The sequence below is a fragment of the Anopheles coustani genome, chromosome 3 (assembly GCF_943734705.1).
Source record: "Anopheles coustani chromosome 3, idAnoCousDA_361_x.2, whole genome shotgun sequence".
NCBI lineage: Eukaryota > Metazoa > Arthropoda > Insecta > Diptera > Culicidae > Anopheles > Anopheles coustani.
This window is the reverse complement of record NC_071288.1, coordinates 14,365,070-14,391,744: the sequence shown is the minus strand read 5'-3', so window position 1 is coordinate 14,391,744 and position 26,675 is coordinate 14,365,070. Positions and strand designations below refer to the sequence as shown.

Below are 26,675 nucleotides of genomic sequence, written 5' to 3'. Positions count from 1 at the left end.
CAAAATTCAAATTTGTTTTTGAATTCAAACTGTCTAAGTTCCCAGCTGATACATGCCATTTTTGACATTTTGTTTTTTTCGGAAGTAAACAATAACAAACCTAATCAACGAACCGGCATCGACAAATTGTGCGTTCAATCATGGAAACAGTACAAACATTGCCTCGCGGAAGATTGAAAAAACTTTTGTCGAAACAAAGTGACAAAAACGGGAATATTCGTACGAGTGAAACCAACACCGACAGGAATGAAAACAGCGTAAAGAAAAACGAATGTGATACACCACCTTTCGAAGATAAAATCGTCCAGAAAGACATGGCATCGTCAGCAGCAGAGTCAAACCCGGAACTCGGATTTAGTAGCGATTCTGATGCCAGCAGTGTTAACGAGCACCTTGTCGATCCAGAAACGCTAAACCTAGATGAGACGTTTTTCTCGTCAACGTACCAAAGTCAGCCCACTGCCTTAGAATGCTCTGTACCCTGCACAGAAGATTACGACTGCAAATCGTCAACCGGCGATGCAACCGATGCCGAAGAGGGTGGAAAAATGTATGAAATATTTTCACAGCTAACAGATTTCGAAAAGCAAGTAAATGAAGCGAACGCTTGTTATCAGGTTTGGGAAAGAAGGAGGGAGGAGTGGCGCGAGCATAGCATATCACCGATGGACACGATCAACGTCCAATCGATGCTGACTCAAGTAGAGGATTGTATGAATACCGCAACGGAAGAAGATCCCGAATGGCATAGCTGTGAGATACCGAACGATACGTCCGTCGATACCAAAGACATAGAAATAGTCGTATCAAATACATCACACAAACCTGGTCGCATAATAGATGTTGCGCAAAGTCTCAGGCGAATTGAGCTAGAAAAGCGAAAACAACAATTCTTGGAGGTTCATAAAGTTCACCTACTGCTGCTCCTGGCCCATGGCATGCAGGTAAGCAGATTGGTAAACGTAAGCATCGTGGATAATTCATCAGAACTTTATGACTTGATATCGGACAGCAAGCTTTCGGTTCGTGAAAAAGATAGTCTCCATTTAGTAAAATCAATTGTAGATCACTATAGGAAAAACGTGATGTTAGCCACGACAAGAAATGGCACCGACCGGACAAGAAATCGGAGGACCGTAAAAATCAAGAAAGCAATTCACAAGCAAATTGTCGCTCGAGAGGCATCCTGCAGACGGATGTATAATTTAATTCTACTCACCGTTTTGCGATTTTGTGGCATTCGCTCGAGACTCGTTATGCATCTGGATGTTGTACCAAGCTGTCCTCCAGTAGCGAAGCCACCTGCAAAAGTTAAAATTAGTCAAACCAATCGACCATTGGTCACCGAACGTTACCACAACGTGCCATTAACCACGACGGAAATATTGAAGCGCAAACCAGAAATTCAGGAAATGTTCCAGTTAACACAACTCGACGGGGCGGATGACGATCTGGTGGACGGTGAACTAGCGCCTAAAAAACTGCGCATTGAGGGTTTAACGAATAAACCACGTTTGTGGAAATTAAAACCACCGGACCCATGGCCGGTAAAGCAACCGCGAGACAAACCACTGAATCAAATTGGACAGCCAGTTTCAAGTCTATCGCAAAGTGATCAGCAGGGTGTAAAATTAGTTTCATCGAAGTTTTTTCGTAAAAAGCCATCGCTGAAGCAACGTTCAACGAAAGGGAAATTGGCCTTCAAAACAGAAACAAATGATCAGAAAAATGCTACCAGCATTAAGCCGAACTTGGGTCGACTGATAAATCACAAGGTGGCCACGGTTTCTAGCGATTGCGCAAAGAAAAGGCCCCGGATACCAAAGCTTGACTTGTGGATAGAATGTTTTTTGGAAGCAGAACAGCGTTGGACGGTTGTGGAAGCCTCGTTAGGAGAAGTCGATTGTATGGAGCAGGTAATGGATCTCATTCAGGATCCACCGGTGTACGTGTTTGCCTTTGAGGCTGTTGATGACGTTGTAGTCGATGTGTCCGAACGCTACCGGTGGCGCAATGAGGCCCTGGCCTTAAGGCAAAGGGTAGACAAGAAATGGTTGAAGAAAGCTCTTCACCGATATAGGCCACCGATGGGGGATGAAGCGTTCCTGCTGGAGCAGCTTGAATATCGACAGCTTAAATTTCGGGCGCCAATGCCAACCACAATCGGGCAGTAAGTAGCATGATGTGTATCAGTGTCCAAAAAAATATTCATGTCAATCCTTTTTTTTTTCTAGGTTTAAAAATCATCCATCCTACTGCTTACCGAGAGATTTACAAAAGTTCCAAGGCATATACCCACCAGATGCACCTCCGTTGGGCTACATCAATGGGGAACCGGTCTATGCCAGGGAATGCGTGCATACGTTGCATTCGCGCGAGGTTTGGTTACGACACGCGAAGGTCATCCGGATGCACGAACTTCCGTACAAAATTGTCAAGTCGAAGCTGCGCCGCGAGCAGACGAACCTCGAACTGTTCGGGTACTGGCAGACGGAAGATTACATCCCGCCCGAACCGGTCGATGGGATTGTTCCACGGAATGCCTATGGGAATATAGAAATTTTCAAAGACTGTATGCTTCCTAAGGGCACCGTCCATTTAAAGCGTAAGTTTTGTGTACTAAACTGAACTAAGACTTTTTACTCATATCTTTTGCGTTGATTTTAGAGTTCGGATTATCTCACATATGTCGAAAACTTGGGATAGACTACGCCGTGGCCGTAGTTGGATTTGGAGTGCACGCAGGAGGGAACCATCCGGTGTTTGATGGTATTGTGATTTGCGCCGAGCACCGAGACCGTTTGCTAGCAGCTTGGGAAATACATCAGGACGAATCGGCACAGAAAAAGCTGGAAAAGAAACGACAGATAGTACTTAACAATTGGGTGAAACTGGTGAAAGGTTTGCTTGTACGGAGAAAGCTCAAGAATAAGTACAATTTCGATGGAATGTGAGACGGAGGGGGGACATCTGGTCGTAATAAATTAACTCGCAGAGCTTACTGTCGACGTACGCGTTCAGATAACAAATTCCCAAGTACACGTGCTTTGCCCATGTATTGGCTCAGTTTTTTAAATGTTTCGAATGAATCTATTTTCCGACCTAAGAATAAGCCATAAATATCCACTGCATGGTATCTTGACAGTGTGTTTCTGCAGCTATTCTTGACGGTTGTAGAAAAATAAATAACTAGACTGGACTGGGTTACTGCAACAGAACGCGACTTTGAGGCAGTCAGTGTTCGAAGGCATTCCGGAGGAAGAGTAACGTGTCATCGGAGACATCAGGCACGATGACGTCGGTAAAGTTAACCGTAGCGGAAGTCAGCGAGTCCATGCAGCGCTTTGGACTGGTCGATTATGTGGTGTTTGTGGCTAGCTTGCTGATATGCGTTGTGATTGGGGTATATTTCGGATGGAAGGATTGGAGGGTACAGCAGCAACGAAAACATAATGTACGCCGCGGCTCGGAAGCACTGAATTATCTTGTCGGAGGCCGAAAGATGAAAATTTTTCCCGTGGCGATGTCTCTGATCGCTAGTTTTATATCGGGGATCGCGGTGATGGGCTCATCCACGGAGACGTACCTGCATGGAACACAGTTTTGTTATATCTTCACCGGGATCTTGTTGATGGCCGTTAGCATGAATTATATTTTTCTGCCAGTTTACCAGGGATTGGATATCACTTCCGCATACGCGTATCTTCAAATGCGCTTTGATCGACGAATAAGGTTGCTTGGATCGGGATTGTTTGTTTTAGCTACGGTAAGCTTAATTTCTCTTCTAAAGAACTTGAAGGCACAAATTCATTTTTCCTAATTGTTCTCTTCTGTCTCGACAGCTTCTACATCTACCAATAGTTATCTACGTACCAGCTTTGGCGTTCAACCAAGTGTCGGGTATTAATGTACACGTCGTATCAACGAGCGTATGCTTGGTTTGCATATTTTACACGCTAGTGGTGCGTAATTTTCACTTGTCCTTTATTTGATCCATAGCCATATGCTAATGGCCATTTTATGTATCCTAGGGTGGCATAAAAGCGGTAGTGTGGACGGATGTCATTCAAATGTTCATCATGATTGGGGCATTGATCTTGATCGTCATCAAGGGGACTGCAGACATCGGTGGACTGTCGGTGCTGATCGAGAGGAACATGGCGAGTGGAAGAATAGAACCTCCGAAGTAAGGATCCTCTCCTCTTATTTGGGAATTAAATTCTAATTTTTTACTTCTGCGCAATCAGTTTCAGTTTCGATCCCACCGAAAGGCACACCATCTGGGCAATCTTTATCGGAGGTGGCAGTTTTTGGATGGGCAAAAATGCCATCCATCAGATGATGATCCAACGCTATCTGGCGCTGCCCTCTTTCCGGGACGCACAGAAGGCTCTGGTTTGTTTCACCGTTGGAATCATTCTTCTGTTAATGACGTGCTTCTACAACGGTCTACTTATTTACGCTACCTTCCACGACTGTGATCCTTTAACGACGGGTTTGGCCAAGGCAAAAGATCAACTGCTGCCCGTGCTGCTGATGAAGGTACTCGCGGACATTCCCGGGCTAGCGGGTTTATTTATCTCCGGCATATTTAGTGCGTCCCTTAGCTCGCTATCCACAGGCCTGAATTCGCTTTCGGCGATCGTGTTGGAGGACTTTGTGAAACCCTTCACCCGTCGGCCGCTCAGTGAAAGAGCAACGCGTTACATCATGCGTAGCACCGTGTTTGTCTTTGGTATTGTTGCCGTCGTTCTAGTGCTGGTGGTGGAACAGCTGGGAACGGTGTTACAACTCGCGATGAGTTTGGTGCCGATCTCGCTGGGACCCTTATTGGGGTTATTCTTGATGGGGATGCTCTTACCGTGGGTTGATGCCAGTGTAAGTGACATGGACGTGTTTAGATTACCCAATTTTTTTTGTCAACTTTTGTTTTAAAAATGTATGTTTTCTTTGCAGAGTGCCTTCGGCGGAGCCATCAGTGGACTGATGACAATGTCGTACATCGTGATCCGGGCTCAAATTGCGGTGGCTGCGAAGGAAATGCCCATCCTTGGAAAACCTGTCTCGGTTGAGGGCTGTGATTATACATTTGATCTTCCGGTAGGGTTTAACACAACGTCAATACCACCACTAGGTTCCTCAGAGAAATCGTTGCATCATGTGTCCTATCTGTACTACACGTTCATCGGTGCCGTTACCACCGTTGTCGTCGGTTCACTAACTGCTGCCATATTTCGACGCCAGCAGCCAGACAAATTGGATCCCTTGCTTCTGGCTCCTTTTGTTAGAAAGTTGTATCATTCGGAAAGAATTCCGTCATCCGGTGGTATGGTACACAATTTTAATAAAGAAGATACACAATTGTAAACGTTGTGTTTTTTACTAGAGGTATCTACCGAATCTGTAGGCTTATCCAGTGCAGTGATTCGATGACATGTTGGATGATGTAAAGTGGAGAGGGTGGCTTATCGCATTCACACCCGGGCGGTGTGTATTACTTCCGCCTTCTGGGGCATTAAGCTGGCGCGGTATTTAGTTGACACAGCGGCATTATTTATGCACCTTCTCATGCGCTTATCACACCTCCCGTCTTTGCCTGCGTACAATGTTGGGTCAAAGAAGGCAAGCTGATGGTGCGTCCGGGGCACTCTGGTTGTAAGGTCTTCGCCAGTTGCCCTTTAGATGGCGTGGTTTGTAGTAGTCAGTGCTTTGGTTAAGTTCAGTGCAGTCGTTTGATATTTCGTTGAATCATCTCAGGGGCTTCAAAATTAATCAAATATAGTTTTTCCTTTCTATATTTGCTACTGGTACTTAGTTTTATAACGGAAACTTTATGAGTACATAATGTTTTTAATTTCACCATAAAGTAACTGGAAATTTGTGCTGAATGTTATCTCCCTCCTTTTTTAGCCCGTCTGGTAAGGGTGTGCAATTCCTTGTGTTTTAAGCTTCCGTGCATGGAGGCGCCCGGTTAGGACAAACAATAATGGCGTGGCGTGTTTTCAGATACAAACAAGTCATAAATCCTTTCGGTAGCGTGGCCAGTTGTCGCGGATCGGTTCGCACGTTTTCCCGCGCAACTACGTCACGCTGACGTGATCGTGAGTGATAACATGCTTTATCATTATTTGCCGACGACTGGAAAAATCTGACCGTCCGTTATCGGGAGTAATTTACTGGTGGGTTGAATGAATGCTGAATCTAGTATAAGAGCACTTGAACAACTTGTGTCTGTTTCGAATGGCCGTCGTTAGGTAGCGCATGCTGGAGTTAGCAGGAGTGTGCCATTGTGATCTGCGATCGTTTGTCAAGGTGTCGACAATTACCAAATCTGGATTAAATCGCGGTCTACAAACGCAACGATGGCAGAATCGACCATCTCGGAGAGTACAACGTTTGGCTCAACGGTGTACGAAGAGAGTGTCGATCGATCGACTTCCACCGACAGCTCCATCCTGCATGGACCGAGTGTTGAGGAAATCAGCCGATCGCTGCAGCGATTCAACTGGCCTGACTATGTGGTGTTTGTACTGATGTTGATCAGTTGCATGGTGATCGGAGTGTTCTTCGGTGTGAAGGACCACCAGAAACACAAACGGCAGAAGCATGCCCGGCGAGGTTCGGAAGCGCTCGACTATTTGGTTGGTGGTAGAAAGATGCAAATTATTCCGGTGTCAGTGTCACTGGTCGCGAGCTGGATATCCGGGATCTCGTTGCTCGGCACATCTACGGAAATCTATGTTTACGGTGTGCAGTATTGCTACATAATCAGTGCGGTTGTGCTCATGGGTCTATCGATGAACTTCATCTTCCTACCGGTGTTTCATGATCTTCAAATAACTTCTGCCTATGAGGTTGGTGTTGTTCTCGATTGGCAATTTGTTCAATTTGTCAATTCGGTATTAAAATATTGAGTCAATACTTTTCCTTTTTCAGTATCTACAAATGAGATTTGATAAACGAATGCGACTCGTTGGATCTATACTCTTTACGCTAGCAAGTGTAAGTTAACTGTTGGAATTCCGTTAAGTGTAAAGTCAAATGAATAATTAATGTGTTTACTTCTACATCAGATCTTATGGTTACCCATTGTAATCTACGTCCCAGCACTTGCCTTCAATCAAGGTTGGTTGGAATTAGATTTGTCGTCATCTTATAGCTAATGAATTTTTGAATTTTCTGATTTTCCCAACAGTCTCAGGTGTTAATATACATGTGATAACGCCGATCGTTTGCTTGGTGTGCATATTTTACACCAGTCTGGTAAGTTTGAAAAGGACATCTTGATGAGATATCAGTACGTAACCTAATGTCCATTTGTAGGGTGGACTAAAAGCTGTCGTCTGGACCGACGTCATCCAAACGGCGGTTATGGTCGGTGCAATGATCATAGTGATCATCAAGGGTACGGCGGATGTAGGAGGGCTTAGTGTGGTGATTGAACGAAATTCCGCAGGAGGGCGATTCGAGCCCCCAGAGTACGTAAGCAAATAATACTTTGGAAAAGCTCCTTATTTATTAAATGTCGTTTTCTTTTTATATAGTTTTAATTTAGATCCAACTGCACGGAACACATTTTGGACGTTGCTCATCGGTGGTACTTTCTTTTGGACTTCAACAAACTCTATCAACCAAAACATGATGCAACGATACCTGTCGTTGCCTTCTTTGGCATCGGCTCGAAAGGCTCTGGTACTGTTCCTCATTGGAACGGTAACTGTGCTAGCCATGTGCTGCTACAACGGGCTGCTCATCTTCGCCATGTACCACGATTGCGATCCACTGACGACTGGCTTGGCGAAGGCGAAAGATCAACTAGTTCCGTTGCTAGTGATGGAGGTTCTGGGAGAGTATCCAGGTCTGGCCGGATTGTTCGTCGCGGGCATATTCAGTGCAGCGCTTAGTTCCCTGTCGACGGCTCTGAACTCGCTGTCCGCTATCGTTTTGGAGGACTTCTGCAAACCATTCGTGTCGAAACCTCTAACGGAGACGCAAACACGATACATTATGCGCTTCACCGTGCTGGCTTTCGGGGCGCTCGCAGTTGTAATGGTGGTTCTGGTGGAGAAAATGGGTGCTGTATTGCAACTGTCGATGAGTCTGGGTCCGGTGACGATCGGACCTCTATTTGGTTTGTTCCTGATGGGTTTCTTCTTCCCCAGGATCAATGGAACAGTAAGTGTTTCGCTAGATAAAGTGTTATGGCTGAACCATGAAATGAATGAAATTACTAACTTTTTATTTCGTCCTACAGAGTGCTATTACGGGGACTGTGGCTGGCTTGGCTCTGATGTCGTATATTGTCATCCGATCGCAGATCTCGATCGCTCTGAAGGAGATCGTTTTTGCAGAAAAACCAGTAACCGTAGAAGGCTGTCATTACGAGTTTACGCCTAAAAATGAAACACTCTTCGAGTCCGATTACACTCCAGGTGAAAAGTCACTACATCATGTCTCCTTCCTGTATTACACCATGATCGGTTCAGTCGTACCAACTTTGGTGGGGTATCTCTCCTCTTTTATTCTACCTCGCTCGAAAACGGACGACATCGATCCGCTACTACTGGCCCCGTTCCTGAGGCGATTCTATCCATCGTCAAACAGCAAGTCTCACCACATGACAGAGGTACTGCACGAGTTCGAAACGAAGGACATTCAATTGTAGGTCCAACACGGATCGTATCATCATCGCAGCCCATAACTATTACTGTACATTATTGTTCACTGTATCGAAGAACAAGTCGAAGGAATGCATGGGAGAAATGAACAAACAAATGTAGTTCAATGAAGCAATAAAACTATTCTAGACCAAATCAAAAGCTTGTCTAATCACATGGGTTCAAATAAGGTATTATTTCTTCTGGTTTGTTTTAACAACGCTCATTAGGGTCAGCTGTTCGAGACAAACAACAAACACTACATTACGAGATAAAAATGATGCGAAAAAAACGAACAAACATATGTTCAGCATCAACAACCGCTCGTACGTTAAAGCCAAGTGCTAAAGAGTTGTGACCCCGAAACCCTTACACATAAATTTTACTGTGGATTTGGTTGTCCGCTGCACCACGAGTGCACTGTTTGCTCATGATTTACGATAGGCGAGTCGCCTAGTTTCTATGTACCTAACGAACAATAGTTTAAGCTGTCGGGAAATGTTTGGGCTGATTAGATTAAGGTTTTTTTGTTCGGGCATTTGGGAATAGATTGATGAACAATCCGTCCTAAAGTAGTGAAATGAAAATTGTTTGATTGTTTGAAAAAAGAGAATTAAAAATAAACTCTTATTTACGAGGCCAGGAACTATCTTGACACTTGGCTAAGAAGATCATCATAATTTATTCTTATCAACGTTGATAAGCAGCGATTTCCAAGAGGTGGAAGATACAATGGCGGCTTCAAAGAAATCTTTCTGAAATGCAATCTTCAGTTGGGTTGATCACTTCTAGCCGACACCACCACGATGTCGAGTGATTGGTTGGTGGATACAAGTGAAGATGATTACTCGAGTGACGATACAGATCTTCACAATGCGGAAAACTATTCCGAACAGACGATCGATTCGATCCAGCGGTCGTTGCAGCGCTTCGACTGGCCGGATTATGTGGTGTTTGTAGTGATGCTGATGATCTGCATCGTGATCGGAATCTTCTTCGGATATAAAGACCACCGGAAGCACAAAAGCAAGCAGGCGCGCAGGGATTCGGAGGCACTGGATTACCTGGTCGGCGGCAGGAAGATGCAGATCTTTCCCGTGTCCGTGTCATTGGTAGCGAGTTGGATCTCCGGGATCTCGCTCCTAGGAACTTCTACCGAGATCTACGTATATGGGACGCAGTACTGCTACATTGTAGTAGCGGTACTATTGATGGGCTTTGTGCTACATTACATATTTCTTCCAGTTTTCCACGATTTGCAGATTACGTCGGCCTATGAGGTAAGAGTTGCGAAACGAGTCTTAAGATATAACTCTTGAAGTCACATTCTCTTCTGAACAGTATCTACAGCGTAGATTCGATCATCGTATGAGGCTATTTGGATCAATTCTTTACACTGTTGCTTGTGTAAGTCGTAGGTTTTGGAAAATATTACGTTAGAACTGTGACAGAACATAAAATTTTCTTTTTAAAGCTACTGTGGATGCCAATTGTTATCTATGTACCAGCTTTAGCATTCAATCAAGGTTCGTATGAAGCGTACAAACAAATAAGATTTGATTATATTTTAATGTATTTACCATTAGTGACCGGACTCAGCATTCATATAGTAACACCGATCGTATGCATCGTCTGCGTATTTTACACCAGTATAGTAAGTAGTGATGTGGAAACCAAACTGACGCTTCACTGTTCATAGGAAGCTTAGTGTACGCCACTTGTGGACCTGATCATTATTTTAGGGTGGACTTAAGGCAGTTGTTTGGACGGACGTCATTCAATCAGGTGTTACCTTGCTCGCCCTACTGGCTGTTTTGGTCAAAGGAACGTTTGATGTTGGAGGACCGAGAGAAGTTCTCGAGCGAAACATTGCAGGCGATCGTCTCGAGGCACCGAACTTCGACCCCGACCCAACACTGCGTCACTCGTTCTGGATTATATTGGTCGGTGCCCCGATATGGTTTTGCTACGGTGTATCCTGTAGCCAGGACATGATCCAACGTTTCCTGGCTCTCCCAACGCTTCGGGATGCTCGTAAGGCCCTGAAAGGTTTCATCGTCGGTTGGATTATCGTAAACGTATTATTTTTCCTCATTGGAATGCTGGTGTACGCCACGTACTACCGGTGCGATCCTCTCACGACCCAATTGGCAAAAGCCAAGGATCAACTGTTGCCTCTGTTTGTAATGGAAACCTTCGCCGATTATCCCGGTATGACGGGAGTTTTCGTGGCTGGAATCTTCAGTGCTGCCCTCAGTTCGCTTTCGTCCGCGTTGAACGCCCTGTCGGCCATCACACTCGAGGATTTCTGCAAGCCGTACTGCAAGAAGCCATTGACTGAGAAACAGATCCATTACATCATGCGAGGATCAGTGCTGGTGTACGGTGCTCTATCGGTGGTACTGTCCATAGCGGTCGAACATATGGGCACGGTGATGCAGCTTACGATGACTCTGAGTTCAGCGTCCGGGGCTCCTCTGTTTGGACTGTTCGTAATGGGTGTTCTAATGCCGTGGGTAAACGGAACAGTAAGTTTTTTGGAGTTATCCAACGTGAAATATCTGGGAATACTATTTGTTTTATTTTTCTGTTCTAGGGTGCTTTGTACGGCGGCTCGACAGGACTCCTCGTGATGCTGTACATGTGCTACAAGGCACAATATTCTATTGCTACAGGTAGTAGAACATTCGATACGAAACCAACGTCGGTGGAAGACTGCCCCTACGAATTCTCGTACAACAGCACTGTAGATATCCCGCTCGAGACAGATGAAACGATCGAGCAAGTAGAAAAAACGATCTATCACATGTCGTACATGTATTTCACCCTCTTCGGATCGGTGGTAACATGCCTAACTGGAACGGTGATAAGCTTGCTGACGAAGCTACGCACCGGAGGCGATCGACAGGAACCGATCGATCCGATGCTGTTGGCACCGTGCATTCGTAAAAAGCTGCCAAGTGGAATGCCAATGACATTCCTAGCGGTGCCAACCGATAGCAAACAGGCAGAAATGGTGGAAGCTACGATTAAGCACCAGCTTGTGGAGACTAATAACGAATAGTTTGCGTTACACTGTATTTAAATAGGCATGTGATGAAATAAGAATAACACAATGAACTCATCGTGTGACGTTATTGTTTATGAATTTTGTTTTTATGTCAAAGATAAGTTTGGGAACAGCTGTTGTTACTTTGATAAGGATGGTTTGTTTACTAAAAATGTGTTTTTCGGTGCAAACCTTTTTTTTGACGTACTGTGTCTGAAAAAAAAAACAATAAATATTGACATTCGTTTCTACAAGGACCCGCACACACCGATAGCGCGATCGTCGGGTGCTTGACATTCAGTTGTCATGACGGACCCGACGAACGTGCGCACGTCATGTGCGCACCCGGTAATAATTGGTACCTTGAAAGGTCATTCTTATCTCGCGTTAGAATTTTACTAAGCCGGAACTGACTGTTCAGCAAACAGGATCTTCAGTCGAGTGTAGCCTTCCGAAACGGTGTCACGCTCTTGGTGGACAACATGGGGAGCACAAGTGAAGACGAGTATACGATCGAGCCGAGAGATCGAGAGATAAGTGGCAAACATCCTGGAAAGACGATCGAGTTGATCAACCGATCGTTGCAGCGCTTCGACTGGCCAGACTATGTATCGTTTGTGATGATGCTGTTTGTCTGCATTATTGTAGGGATCTTCTTTGGCTACAAGGATCATCAGAAGAACAAACATAAGAAACTGCAGCAGAGTGAGAGAGATTCGCAAGTGCTAGACTATTTGGTCGGTGGTCGGAAGATGCAGGTGTTTCCGGTGACTATGTCTCTAGTTGCGGGTGGTTTCTCCGCAGTCACTCTGCTAGGAACAACTACCGAGATCTACGTTTACGGTACGCAGTATTGCTATATCGGGATCGCGATGATCATAATGGCGTTCGTTATGCACCATGTGTTTTTGCCAGTTTTTCACGAGTTGCAGGTCACATCGGTCTACGAGGTAAGTTTTCTTGTTGTTCAATGTTGTTTTATTAACATTTTTATATTTGGAATTTTCTTTTAGTATCTACAACTACGCTTCGATCGCCGTATGAGACTCTTTGGGTCTATTCTTTCTACCTTTGGAGATGTAAGCTAGTCATCTGGTATTGTTTTCGGCACCCTATCTATCGATGTTATAACATATGATCATCCATTTCGCAGATTCTTTGGATGCCTATTTGTATATACGCTCCATCTTTGGCATTCAATCAGGGTTCGAACAATTCTAAGTTATTGAACTTCTATCTTGTTATTTACATATGTTTATACTTTGTGTCTCTTTATCAGTTACTGGAATAAGCTTATACATCATAAGTCCAATTGTTATCATGATTTGTGTGTTCTACACCAGTCTGGTAAGACATATTTTAGGCATTAGAGTACAGTGAATGCATGTTGTGACATTATCGTTGGTTCCAGGGTGGTCTTAAGGCGGTCATTTGGACGGATGTGATTCAAACGGGAGTAGCCTTGGCAGCTCTGTTGGCAGTTTTGATCAAAGGAACGTACGACGTCGGTGGACCGCGAATAGTGATCGAGCGGAACATTGCAGGCGGGCGACTCGAAGCACCAAGCTTCGACCCAGACCCAACACTACGCCACACTATGTGGACGATATTGATTGGTGCACCGCTGTTCTACCTTAACTTTATTTCCACTGTTCAAGACAGTATCCAGCGGTTTCTATCCCTTCCAACGCTTCGAGATGCGCGAAAAGCTATTCATGGCTATGTCGCCGGTTGGTTCGTGGTGAACGGGATGCTGTTCCTTATCGGGATGGTTATCTACGCTACGTACTATCGGTGCGATCCACTCACAACACAGTTGGCCAAATCGAAGGATCAACTACTGCCTCTGTTTGTGATGGAAACCTTCGCCGATCAACCCGGTCTGACGGGAATTTTCATAGCAGGAATCTTCAGTGCAGCCCTCAGCTCACTTTCGTCCGCATTGAACGCTCTGTCTGCGATCACCCTTGAGGATTTCTGCAAGCCGTTCCGCAAGACACCGCTGACGAAAACACAGGTTAACTACATAATGCGAGGTGTGGTATTGGCACATGGTGTCCTATCGGTGCTTCTTTCGTTGACGGTGGAACATATGGGCACCGTGATGCAGCTTGCAATGACTATGGCCTCCGCTACCGGAGCGCCACTCTTTGGTGTATTCGTGATGGGCATACTTATGCCGTGGGTTGATGGAACGGTCAGTTGAGGAAGATAACATTTCTTAGGGTTTTCTGTTTTACAACTAAATACTAATTTCATCTTTTTACAGGGTGCCCTGTATGGAGGCATTATGGGGATAGTGGTCATGTTTTACACATGCTACATGGCACAGTATGGTATCGCATCTGGTAGCATGAAGTTTGAAACCAAACCAACTTCGGTGGACGATTGCCCATACGAGTTTGCCTACAACACCACTGCAGGCAACATGGAAGAAACTTTAGAACATGTGGGAAAATCGTTCTACCACATGTCCTATTTGTATTTTACCCTGTTCGGAACTGTTGTTACTTGTGTGGCTGGAACGTTGATTAGCTATTTTAACAAATTGCGCGAGGGACGTGATCGACAGGAACGAACTATCGATCCGAAGCTTTTGGCACCATGGATACGAGGTAGGCAGAAAGAAGAAACGGTGGTGGCTTTCCATTCAGTACCGACAGATTCAAAACGGGCAGATAATAACGAAAATGACACGCAGTAGAAACATTTTGTGCAGGTGTTGGAACAGTTCTCTTATGCAAGTGTTGGTAGATCCCAACGTTAAAATACTCAAATTTTTGGTTTGTATTAATTACGTGTAACAAGTACATCTTTCTTAACACGAGATTATGATTTCTTTAAGCAATAGCAATTTATTTTTCCAAAGTACACATTTGTAAATATTTACGCTAAAGTGTCGATTCGATCGATCCAAGCCGGTAACTAATGTCTCCGTCAACAAATAATCGTTAAATATATGTTTACGACGGTTTGCCGGTCATAAAACGGACTTTTACGACAACGGCAAACGACGACGATAAGTGTCCAAAAGCAAGTAGGCGGTAGTACTATAGTTGCCAACTGTTACCGGTTTAACAGGCACTGTATTGACATTGCCCGCGTGTGAGGTGAACGGAAACAGCAAATTAATGATTATGCAAATCAGGATCAACCGAATCAGGTTTTAAATTTTTAATGTCATGCAATTAATGATTTTCAAAAGATATTTCTACGCCTCAATGTAACATTAACTTCTTTTGAATAAAAAGATCATAGGGACAAGTGTTTGAATAAGGGTAATAACATATAGGCAACTTTTTATTTCTTAGGTGTTAAATAATTTGGAAGCTTAATGTTTGACGACTCTGCGTTAAAATGGCGTGAAGCTGGCAGGAAAAGCTAACAGCGTCGGGCAGGGAAGTACCGCAAACCTATACGAAAATATCAACATGATACATCTTCTCGATTTCCCCATCGATCCAATCGCGATAGTGAGGAACGTTAACGTACACTCCCGGTACACCTTGCGTGCCACACTCGTACCCAAAGGCGACCAGTCCGACCACGAAGTACTGGTTCTCGGAATGCGGAATCGGGCAGACGAGAGGTGATCCACCGTCTCCACGGCACGCATCTTTTCCAGACTCCCCGCCAGCACACAGGAATCCTTGGTGCAACCGGAAGTGTCGGCTCAGCAGGTGACGGCGTAGGATGCGCTGGCACTGGCCATTCGGTACAACCGGGAGTTTGGTGCGCTTCAACACGGACGAGTTGCGGCCCCGTTCGTCCTCGCCCCAGCCAGAGAACAGGCATCGCTTGTGGTCAAAGTTGGCGTTCTGAGGCGGGAGGCAGGCTATCCCGACCACCTCGGTGAAGTCGACATGCTCATCGAGAAACAGGATGGCAATATCGTTGAGTAGGAGATCACTGTAGAACTCGGGGTGTGTGACGCTAGCCAGCACGGCGCGATCCTGCGGAGGATAGATTTCGACCATGTGCTCCAGATCCCATTCACCGAGACGGACTCGCAACTCGCTGCTTGTTCTGTTTTCGATGCAGTGAGCTATGGTGATGACCACCTTCGAGTGGATCAGAGTGCCTCCACAAAGATATAGCTCGTACTCGCCCTGGGAGGTGTAAACGAACGCCATCCAGGGAAATTCTCCTGTAACATTTAAAATAAACAAAATGTGTTAGAACAATTTCCTACAATTATTTAACAAAGTTTACGGTAGTTCTATTCTCAATTACTTGCCATATTTTGCCCGTGTTTTGTCTCGTTGCTCCACATGGCCGATGCCGTTGTTATTCCTGGCGGCACAAACAACCTCGTTCTCGTCCGGTGCCTCCGTGTCCTGCCCAAACAAATTAGATGAAGAAATCCATATATTTTATTTCAGTTCATACAGATTTCTAATATATCTGAAGTGGATATTTGGAAATCTTCATTTATCATTCGTTTCATCAAATTTTACGCATTGATTACTTATTCTTTATGGAGGCCTTTAATATTACAATTTCAACTGTTCTTCTATAAAAACTCGAGTCTCGTATAAATGTTTGAAATGAGGTCAACTTAATTTGAAAGTGATGCAAAAAGACAAACGTCACTTCCTGTTCATGCAACGGTGATACAAATAATCAAAAACGTTCGCGACCTCGTAAGTTGGGTCTTGTTTTGACTGATTTTTTGTGGAAGTCAAATCCGTCCAGCCTGCCTTATCAACATTCGCGAAATACTTCGCTTCTCGTCTCTCAGCTGAGCATGCGATATTTTCGTCTTCTTGTCCTATCGCGCGGCTTTGCACTTTTATGAACGAAACCCCTTTGCTCCGTACGTCTTTCCTGCCTTTCCGACCGCGGATAGATTAGAGTGAGTCTAAAAATGGATTAGCAATTTCTTTCCTACCGGTGCACGGACGATGCGTTCGTAGGGGCAGCACTTTAGATGCGGCAGCCGGCACTCGTCGGAGCTGGAACGATCGAAACTTTAAACGCTGAGATTAAAGCGGATCGATGGCGATGAAAAAATGGTTGGGAATGGTGGCAACGATGTCGTGGCGCCCGGCGATGACACTTCCGGATAGTTACCTGAAGAAGTCGAGATGCACCTCGTCGTACACGTTCACGCTAACGGGGCGACATAGTTCCGGCAAGATGCACAGACCACCACCGCAACGCTGGAGGAACGTTTGGGAGCGGGAGAACTCTTAGGTTGTGCACAAAGATGATAGGTTGGCCAATCGCTTACCTTGGTTGTTGGTTGATCTGTGGCTAACGAGGACGTTGGCATCCGTTGATGAAGCCAGAGTAGCAGCAGCAAAAACCCCGATCGCACCGGCATCGGTGGACACTAGAAGGCACTTGAGGACTCAGGATACTATTGTACACTAACCCTGGCCCACACGGGATCGGCACTGTCAGCACTTAGAGGACAACGGAAGGAAGTATACCAAAAGTAGCTCCAACGTCAGTACAAAACGTCAAACGACCGCTATGCGATCGACACACACTACTGCTGTTCGATTCGGACGCACCGACTGCACTTCCCGGTTTCACAAGAGCGAGATCTTTGGGCTTATCAGCTGCTGTATGTTTGCGTTGTTGTGTCTCAGTCGGTTCTCTACACTACCAGCCTCAGCTGTTGGCACACTACTGGTAAGAGATGCTGTCCCAGCAGCAGCGGCAGAAGCAGTAGCATCAGCAATTTCAGCGATTCATCAAACCACGAGGTGCGTATTTTTCCGTCGGCTTGTTAGCAAGGATTGAAATCTTCCTTACTGAAAACTGTACACGAATACAGGGAACACTTCACCGATGAGAGTGAGCCGGTGTCCAGAGACGCGTCTCGTCCACGGCGCTCCCGGCGACTGTCTGGCATCGTAAAGCTGGCCGGCGCCAATGTCCGCCCGAAAACTGCAAACCACGCTTCCCGCGGTCTCCCCACGACGACGACGATGGAAGGAGAGTGAGAGAGCATCCCAACCATCCCGGGGACGGATTCTCACATAGCGCCACATTTAGTTGGCACGCGGTCAACAGAAGCTCCATTCAGTTTCATCTCATCTCATTCATCCCGCCGCCCAGAGGGGAAGCAAAGCGACGAATAAAAAAAGTTACGGCAGAACAGCAAAACAAAAAACATGACAGCGGGAGCATAACATCATGTTGACCCGAGAGGGGGGAGACCGTTCGATCACGCGGAGACTGAGGAGCGTATCTCGCGAAGCATAATCACAGGACACGATCGGATCGTCTGAACAAAAGGCCAAACGGAGGGAAGCTGTGGCCCCCAACGGATGGTGGTGGTGGGCGATTCGACAAGACGCGTCACTTTTCTTATCGCATTTGCCCGTTTCCTCTTTTTTTAGCATTGTTTTGGTTCAATCTTTAACACTCTCCCTTACTTCTTGGAAGCCTCGTACGAGCATCGTAGAAAACTCGGCGTTGTCATAATTTATCGCCCTTTTTATGCTAGTTTGTTCGGCTTCGGCTTGTTGTATCTTTTTTGGTATAGTTGTTTGACAGCGATAACATTTTTCGCCATGCAAGCAGCAAAAGAAGGGGCGAATTAATTCAAAATTTATTTAATTGTTATTAATTTCTATACAAGAGTCGTCTTCAAATGGCAGGAACAAAAACCAACATTCTTTCCTAGAACGCACAGAATCCTACTTTTTCCTGAGTCATTAGAAAGAAAAAGTTTTCTTTGCTCCTTTGACCTAATCGTAGCAATTCTTATCCATGCTATCTTTCCATTACTCATCGTCGTAAATCGCTCGAAATGTGTCTGTCCATCTGTCTGATGGTGTTGGATTCGAAGCTCGACCACGCTTCGATTGATGAATAGAACTTTTAATTGTTTCCATTGATTCCGTGTTGTCTAGACACAAATAGTTCCTTCCCCTTCCCCCAAGAAACTCCAACCGAAACGAGGGAAAACTCTGAAATATAAAAAAAAACAGTAGAATAAAGCGATGCCCAAAACGAACGGTGAACATTAAAAGAGCGAGGAGAAAAAAAGGTAGGAACAGATTCGTTCCGGTCGTTAGCATTAGCATATTTTTCGCTAGAACTATGCGGCATTGGTCTGTCTGTATGTTGGCAAAGATAAAAATGATACAAAATAATAACAAAAGAAGTTGACTACATTTGTCCTGCATGAAGGCGTAGAAGATGGCGGACAATCTGAGGGAAAACTATCGTACTTTCGGAAGGATTCGGAGTTAGAAAAAACAAAGCAGACAATATTGATGTGGAATTCTAATCGAAAAGAAACAAGCAAAGAAGTAGAAACATATCAGGAAAACATTACAATTGATGATGAATCGAAAGTTACCGCATGTTTGTTAATTTTCTTTTTAAAGCCCCAGAGATTCTAAAGAATCATTTAAATGTCTTATTAGCATCTCGTACAACAATAGTATCAACTCCAAGGGAAACAAAACCAGTTTTTGTTCGTTCGTTTATTTTGTCTCAAGTTCTCGTGCCATCGGACCCTACGGAGGCAAGGAAAAAAATAAAATGGCCAATTAAATAATGCTATCGGAGAAATAAACGATGACACCACCTCTTGTTGGCGGTGTGTGTTGTTCCATCGATTGTTGATAAAAAATGCATTTGACTTGTTCCTTTTCTCAACCTCATCGAGATGCAATCTGTAACTGGTGGTGTTCAGAACCAAACGGTAGTGTGAGATAAATTCGATGGCTCCGGAATCGATTTCGTCGCCAAACAATGTTGGTCATCTTCTTTTTTCTGTTTTTATGTTTGCTGTTTTGCAGACGCAATCGAATAGGTATTTTGGATGGATATCGATTTCTGATTCTTGTACATCTCTTCACATGAATATGTCAGATGTGTTGGAACATATCTTTAGGAAGCTATTTTATTGTTGTTGTGATTTAAAGACTCTTTAACACTATGTCAGGGGCAAGTATTGCTACCTCTGCAAAGTACCTTCAAAGACTCACTCCTGTCGGAAATCAATATTAGAAATGAGCAACAATTTAAAATAAAATTCACTTGTCTTTTGGATCAAAACCCTTGACTGGTTTATGACACGTAGTGCTTGTGAAAGATTAACTACCAAGAAGTAATCTTGTTCGCAACATCAGATTACACACATTTGGTGTTAACCATTGCTTTTTCTCTGTATATAGGAAATATAAGCCAATAAAACATGTGCAGCTATAAAAAGCCTATTTCAGCCTAAAAGCGTAAGGGTTTATTTTAGGCGCGTCTTATTAGGCGCTACCTCTTCGAATTAAAATCTTGTATCCTGTAAGCGATGGTTAAACTTGATAACAGTGCACTGTTTATAAAGCTCCTGTCCGTCGACGATTGGGATTTTTATTTTACATGCTTCTGACTTTCGCATCGCGTACATGCGAGAGAGATAAGCATCGCGACATCCCGAGTACGCTTCATTCCATTCCCGCGATATTTAGTGGCTAGCTTTGGCCATGATTTGGCAAACCAATCCAAACGTGGCCTCTTATTTGGGAATGTGAATCTCTTCGCCTGAAACGTAGTTGTTTGATGTGCAAAGATTAGCTTCAAGATATGTACACATTTACGTCGTTTCCTTTGGAAATTCACTTCCATGTGCTGCGATCCTCGAAACAGAGGAAAAGTATCCAAAATGAGCGAAAAAAATGGGTGCAAAGCCGCTGAAATCACCAGAACACCGAATTACACGAAGGGCACGCTCCTTACACAGTCTCAATCTCTGGAGCATAATTTATTGCAATCGTTCTCCTAATTAAGTCTTTACTGTCCGGCTGCATGTACTTCTACTTGGTTTTCCCCCCTACGAACTCGCGCCACACAAAAAGGAGACGAAGAGGACCTTAAATTGAAGTACAAACAAAACCAAACAAAAAAGCCACCGTCCACATGAATGGACGAAAAAGATAAACTTTTCTCGCACTTCGTACCACTACCAAACATGATCATCGGTTTCCGCTTTTTTGCGCCCCATCGCCCCAAGACCTCGAAACAATCTCATGCCGAGGCGCAAACTCCTTGCGTTTGCTTGCAGGGAACGCTTAATTTACATTTCATTTCTACCGCCCGGCTTGGGTCCCCGTCACTCATCGGGGCCCCAAATCGGGAAGGAAAACGCTCCGGGCCAGCGAGTTAATTAATCATCTGTCAGAAAGTGCATTCGTGTGACGCCCCGTGCGTAAGGGAGGTCCGCTCCCCTATTTAAAGCAGTTGGAAAAAGTTGGCAAAGCATAAGAAAAATAAAAAAGGTTGGTTTGGTGTTGAAATTCTTTACACACTTCCTGGCCCTTTGGTTTTTCTGTCCCGATGGTGGGAATCGATAAATACGATTTAGGTGGTTGTTCAACGATGGCTTGAAAGATATCGTTAAAGGAGCAGCTCTATGCAAATTTAAATATAAAAACATTTTTATATGAAAAAATTTAAATATGAAAACATGCATACAATAATTTTTGTTAAAATATTCATAAGTGCGACATATTGAAAGAAGCTCGTTTTTAAATTTTTATTCTAACCCCACTCTGAAAAGTTTCTTGCAAGACAATGCCAGAATTTGACATGGTTTGAAAAAATATTTTCGAACATGCAAACGGCAACCGAAGTTCCACACACTTCTTCGGCCATAATTCGAATCGACAGGGCGATGGAAATCATAAATTTGCGCGCCCGTCTATCGAACCCCCGTCACGGTTTTAACCATATACGTTAATTTGCTGTCAAAACATATCATAAAATGAATAAATTCTGTTTAATTTAATTACCCCTTTCACGGAGAAGGGAATTCAAGCCTTTGTATATTTTGGTCTTTTGAGTGAGGAACGATTTCTTTTCTCTTTACGGTATCCAGGGATCTTGCCTTCACCCTTGGACGTTGGTGGTCAGTTTCAAGCAAACAAGTATCTTTGCTTGATCGCCGTAAGGAGTAAAAGATTCGTGTTGAATGAGAGAAAAAAGGAAATTTAAAGCCAGAGGCTACGAAATGAGCTGTTAAATGAATGCATAAAAATACCAAAGAGCTTGGCAATAACAATATCTTACTTTTGTATGGTAAAATATTAGTCACAGCTAAAACACACTCTAGGAGGGTTTGAGCAGGAAGCTCTGAAACATACAGAACCGTTGGCCAGGGATCGCTTTGGCAAGCACGAAATCGGCTTGTTTGGCGTTAACCCCTGGTCACAGCTTTGCGCAACCGCATGCGGTTGCGTTTTTTCCCATGGGAGAGATAGGAGCTGTCATGGGCTGTCACCGCAGACGCAAGACCTTGCGGTTTCTGTACTAAAAAATCAAACGAGTTTGATTCTTGCCGCAGACTCTTGCGTTTTTATATGTCAACAGTAAATATTGTTCCTAGTAGACTTTAATGAGATTATATGCTCATATAAGTGGTATATTCAAACATTAAAGTATTATTTTTTGCAAAAAGCTGTGCTCGTTTGACAGATCAAAAACGCAACCGCATGCGGTTGCGGAAAGCTGTGACCACAGGTTTATGCTTCACTGGTCAATTTGCCGATCGTTATTGTAAACCACGGACCGGCCGCACGAGCGCACCTCCGTAAAAGGACCAATGAAGTTGTTAATCATTATTTATGGCGTCAAAAAAGTCCTAAACTATGCCCTCGTCAGCAGCTCAGGGAAAAGTAAACACCGAAAGACGAGGGCCTCTAGGCGCTCGGAGGGACGCGTCGGAAGAGCATAATGCTGTCGACAGTGCTGAACCTCCGTCCCGACCTCTGAGTTCAAGAGTGGACCGTCGAAGTGTTTAATATGATTTTGAGCAATATGGAAGCCGTCGCGAAATGGAACGCCAATGGAGCGCGTCTTATGCTCCAGGGAGCATTTACTTCAAGCCGATCCATCGGCGAAGTGCGTGTATTTGGTGCTCATTATTGTATGGGGAACGTCTTCAAATTCATTCAACTGCGACAAAACGGCCACACGCCAGCTGTGGCGTGAGAAGGAAATTATTTATGTTATGCGCAAAATGGAACCGCCAAAAACCGATCGCACTTCATGCGACTGTTTGGGAAAATGATTTCCATATTCAATGTTACCGCGAGTGTTGCACGGTGCCCGTCTTCTGTACGGTAACATACTTTTCAAGCACCCGGGACGGATATGGTCGCCTTGCAAGAAGTTGGTGCTTTCAAGTGCGGAGCAATAGTTGGCAGTGAACTTTGAGTGATGAATTTGACGTGTAACCCCTCGTTGGATGTTCACTTCAGGGTTGTCAATCGAACAGATGGTTAGGCTTGATTTGCCAAACATTTTCATCAGCATTTTCTTGTATTAAAATCTAACTCCACCATGTTCCTGGTATCAGTAATTTTGCTTGATATTTCATATAGCTTAACACTATGATATTTTAGGCAGTTTTGGTGAGATTGTAAAGAGATAGGATTTTAAATCAAACATAGCATAGTTTTTCTTCACTAAAAGGAAATAATCAGGAAACTATGTGATTATCGATCGGAACATAAAACTGTGAGTTGGAATAGCTTAGAAGAAAGGAATGTAAAAGGATCGATTAAAGCGGGTGTTAAGAACTCAAAAGAATTTTCTTTCATTTATATAAAATCATGAGATGGTCATATTAATGCTGTCAGTGCTATAAAACATGTGTTTGCTCGACGGAAACGGAATCATTACGATGTAATGAATTTTATTGACTAGCCAATCGAGTACGACCAAGAAGGACGAGCGATTTATTTGGCAATCTTCTGCACCACACAACATCGCTCTGGAACATGTCCAATAATGCCGTCTGTGGCTTCTAATCGAAGCACGTGCGTGGCCATCAAATTATAGCCCCAGTTCCGCGAAATCCTATCGCCCGAAATCAAAGCTAAATCAACGCCACACAACAGGACACACTTGTGTTCGCCAGCTCGTAGGGAATTGCCTTTGGTTTACACAGTTTCCCGTCGTAAAAGAAAGGGACAAACAAAGGAACGAGACTCGGCACGACGTGCCTATCGGAAGCCGGATTGGGGTGAAACTAGTTTTGATTTTATTTTTATACTTACCCTGTCTAGGACGGTGCGCCGTACCGTAAGTAGCTGTTGTTGTAAAAAAGGTAAATAAATAAAACATAAAAAAACCGGCAACATACCGGGGGACGACCATAAAACTCGGACAGGATGAAGAAGCAGCTCATTATGAGATTTACTGGCCATGCTCGTGTCCGTCCGTGCTGCTGTTGCCATTTTTGGGTTACATCCAGCTCGCTTGCAAGGCTTGGTGCTGGCAGATGGAAGAATAAAAAGTATCCACCGATGCGGTTGACGCCAACCGGGACACGTTGAACGGGTTGACAGAGGACGGGTGGTGGTGTGTCCTGAAATGGATACGTGGATCTTGGTGCTACCGATGGGTCGGGGCGATTTCGCACGTCGTTCTTTTCCAGTTCTCTGTCCATGGAAGGCCTTTCGCTTCCCATTGTGCTTGTCGTGCGTGGATTGCGTGGAGGATCTAAATCTTAATCTCATCATCAACAAGTGTGGCCCTGGGCACTCTACTCCCAAAGGTTTGGGCCCGTGTCGTCGGACACCTCAAAGTCTTACTTTCCGGGCCCTTTGTCCGGACATTCTTAGATCGTTCGAGCATTGATGGTTCTGGTGAGAGCGCTTCTTCCTCTGTGCTGTTGGTTTGGGGTTTATGTTGTTTTTTTTTATATTTTACTTCCACTTGTAACACCAACCAACAGGGCCCTCGGTAGGATCCGGCAGCCTCGGCTTCCTGCTCACACCCCGTTGGCCGCCGAAATGCCGACGGATTTCGCACGAGACCTTTCGCGGTTGACTAGCATGAATTATGTGCGAACGAACAACGTTGAACATACATTCCAATCCTTTTCTGTTCGCCTCAGCCGGCAGGCCTGCTGGTGCGGCATGGACCCCCAGAGCGGGGAATCGCGTATGCACTCGGCTGCAGTCGGATGCACTCCGATGAAGAACGGCCGGCGTCGGTGCATCGTACGCGTCGAGCCGTGGAGACACTTCACGGCTTCGGCTTGGTCGATCTCACGACCGAGCTCTCAAGAACTGTCGGTGGTTCAGACGCTTTCCCGCCATCTAAAGGGGGTGAAATGTTTCACAGAGGGTGAAATATTTCCTTGATAATGTAGGGGAAAGCAGGGCAACACTTAAGCTATACTGAATTGTTTTAGTTGGATTAGGCAGTTTAAAGATATGCTAATGAATAAAATATGCTCATGGTATGGAAACCAAACTTTTTTCCGGGTTAAGTTCATCATCAAATGATTCCATTACGAAAGGTTTACAAGCTAATTCAATGTGGCACTGTCGAAACTAAATGAATTCATGGTTCAGCCTTTTCAGCATCAATTTTTCACTAGTTCATTTTTTTATATTTGTGATTCAGATGCGACGAGAAAAATTTATTGCATATTGCCTCGCCTTCCCTTACGCATTCGCGCTCGTAACCGAATCTGTAGGAAAGATTCGCGACTTCGGCTTTCGGCGAATCTTTCTCTCTCGGGAAATTTTGCTCTCCGCAAGACAAAAGCGGTACGAGAAAGCGCGTGTACCATAAATTAATCATCAAAATCATCTCTTTTCTCCGAAATCTTCTTTCTGGCATGCTGCTGCAAGCGTGATTCCATTTTTAACCGTTCTGTTCTCAACAAATTCGATTTTTATTGCTTTCATTAACAGGTTATTGGATGTTGGTATTAGAAGAGTATAAATAGTGTTTGTTTTAAAAATTGATTTGAAACATGCTCGAAAAAAGTGCAATATTTGACCATTTTTAAAACATACCAAACGATTTAGGCACCAATCGTACGTCACATCGACATATTGTTTATCACATATTTAAACTTTTGTTAAAAAAAAAAAAAACGCACTTTTGTTTTTTTAACTGATTCCCTTATCGTTGTGAGCTAGTTTTTCATCTTTAACAGCCTATAAAATCGATTCAAATGGTGATGTTTTGGCAATTGATCTGTTCAAGAAAACAATCCAAAGAGCAGCGGAACAGGTGAATCGGTTGAATCCGACCGGGATGCTGCAGCAACGTACGGCCGCCGAAGAGTAAACACACAGAACACCGGTCCCTTCAACCTGGCCTCCCACATCCCCCCTCCCCATACCGCGTCTGGAGGGTCCACACATGGGCTGCAGATCATGGAGTGAGTGAACCAAACCAGCGCCAGCACGCGAGCGAATGTGCTGCGGGGAGTAACGCGTTGCTCGAACGCGAGTTCAGCTCACGGCGGGACGCAAGAATCGGACGCAAAAATCATCAGTCGCTATCGGATGATCAGGGAATGAAGACGCTTTCGCGGCCGCTCTTCGACGTCGAACGTTCGTCCTGGGCGAGGGCATTGGTTTCGCGTGCCGCGTGTCGTCATCCGTCGGCCACGGAAGAAAAAGGAACAAACCCGGGTCGGAGTGTTTTTTCCCGGAGCGTTGGCGGCCTGTCTGTGACGGTTTGATATGTGTATCTTTTCGTAAGAACTTTTCGCGACCTTCGTGTAGCGACGTTTGGCCGCCTTTGGAGGCGATTGTTCATCAACAGCTGTTTGTGTCACTTTCCTTGCGTCTGGGACGTTCATTGCTGGTGTTCGGTTAAGGAAAGGAATGTGAGAATTGTCATCATCTCTGCTAGTGTTACAGGTGTCGTTTGATAGTGGAAGTGTTTGCTGGAAAGCAGTTTGCTAAAGCGCTACGTGACTATTTAGTGATTTGGTAGATCTCTCCCGAAAAAGCCAGTAGTCCTCGGGAAATTGTTATACTTAATTCCGCTAAAAAGGTTTGTTGATGGCCGTGCGTCTCGAAGGCTTAAGGCTGCTAAGCATTGTGCGTGACATCTGTTCGTACGGCATTCTTTCTCCCATTATCCTCCAACCCTCACGAAGAAACATCTCAACCTCCCAAAATGTTTGGGTAACCGAAGATCGCGCGAAAGTCTGAAGGCTGTAACCAGGAAATCCAGCAACTTGCGGGCACACC

At 44.7% G+C, this 26,675-nt stretch overlaps 5 protein-coding genes and 1 pseudogene across 6 annotated transcripts; 5 read left to right on the top strand and 1 right to left on the bottom strand.

Annotated features, from left to right (window-relative positions):
- Positions 1-148: 148 nt before the first annotated feature.
- On the top strand, positions 149-3,210 carry LOC131272403 (DNA repair protein complementing XP-C cells homolog). 2 transcript variants are annotated; one of them, XM_058274126.1, is made up of 4 exons: positions 503-550; positions 618-2,170; positions 2,235-2,605; positions 2,668-3,210. In XM_058274126.1, exons 2-4 carry the CDS (start codon positions 666-668, stop codon positions 2,952-2,954), a joined length of 2,163 nt encoding a protein of 720 aa, XP_058130109.1. In that variant the 5' UTR covers positions 503-550; positions 618-665; the 3' UTR covers positions 2,955-3,210. The 2 variants fall into 2 exon arrangements, with proteins under 2 accessions (XP_058130108.1, XP_058130109.1); XM_058274125.1 differs by having other exon boundaries at positions 149-2,170.
- An 82-nt stretch (positions 3,211-3,292) lies between these two features.
- On the top strand, positions 3,293-5,367 carry LOC131271657 (sodium-coupled monocarboxylate transporter 2-like). Its single transcript, XM_058273162.1, has 5 exons — positions 3,293-3,766; positions 3,843-3,962; positions 4,032-4,186; positions 4,248-4,878; positions 4,957-5,367. Exons 1-5 carry the CDS (start codon positions 3,293-3,295, stop codon positions 5,365-5,367), a joined length of 1,791 nt encoding a protein of 596 aa, XP_058129145.1.
- Positions 5,368-6,362: 995 nt separating this feature from the next.
- On the top strand, positions 6,363-8,665 carry LOC131271649 (sodium-coupled monocarboxylate transporter 1-like). Its single transcript, XM_058273150.1, has 7 exons — positions 6,363-6,854; positions 6,937-7,002; positions 7,074-7,125; positions 7,196-7,263; positions 7,324-7,478; positions 7,545-8,175; positions 8,255-8,665. The coding sequence occupies exons 1-7, from the start codon at positions 6,363-6,365 to the stop codon at positions 8,663-8,665; spliced, it is 1,875 nt and encodes a 624-aa protein (XP_058129133.1).
- A 798-nt stretch (positions 8,666-9,463) lies between these two features.
- Positions 9,464-11,721, top strand: LOC131271640 (sodium-coupled monocarboxylate transporter 1-like). The gene is made up of 6 exons (XM_058273138.1): positions 9,464-9,937; positions 9,999-10,064; positions 10,132-10,183; positions 10,244-10,311; positions 10,400-11,185; positions 11,254-11,721. Exons 1-6 carry the CDS (start codon positions 9,464-9,466, stop codon positions 11,719-11,721), a joined length of 1,914 nt encoding a protein of 637 aa, XP_058129121.1.
- Positions 11,722-12,188: 467 nt separating this feature from the next.
- LOC131271630 (sodium-coupled monocarboxylate transporter 1-like) lies at positions 12,189-14,410 on the top strand. Its single transcript, XM_058273127.1, has 6 exons — positions 12,189-12,656; positions 12,720-12,785; positions 12,860-12,911; positions 12,986-13,053; positions 13,118-13,903; positions 13,976-14,410. Exons 1-6 carry the CDS (start codon positions 12,189-12,191, stop codon positions 14,408-14,410), a joined length of 1,875 nt encoding a protein of 624 aa, XP_058129110.1.
- Positions 14,411-15,119: 709 nt separating this feature from the next.
- Positions 15,120-17,032, bottom strand: LOC131258697 (phenoloxidase-activating factor 2-like; annotated as a pseudogene).
- Between the last annotated feature and the right edge of the window lie 9,643 nt (positions 17,033-26,675).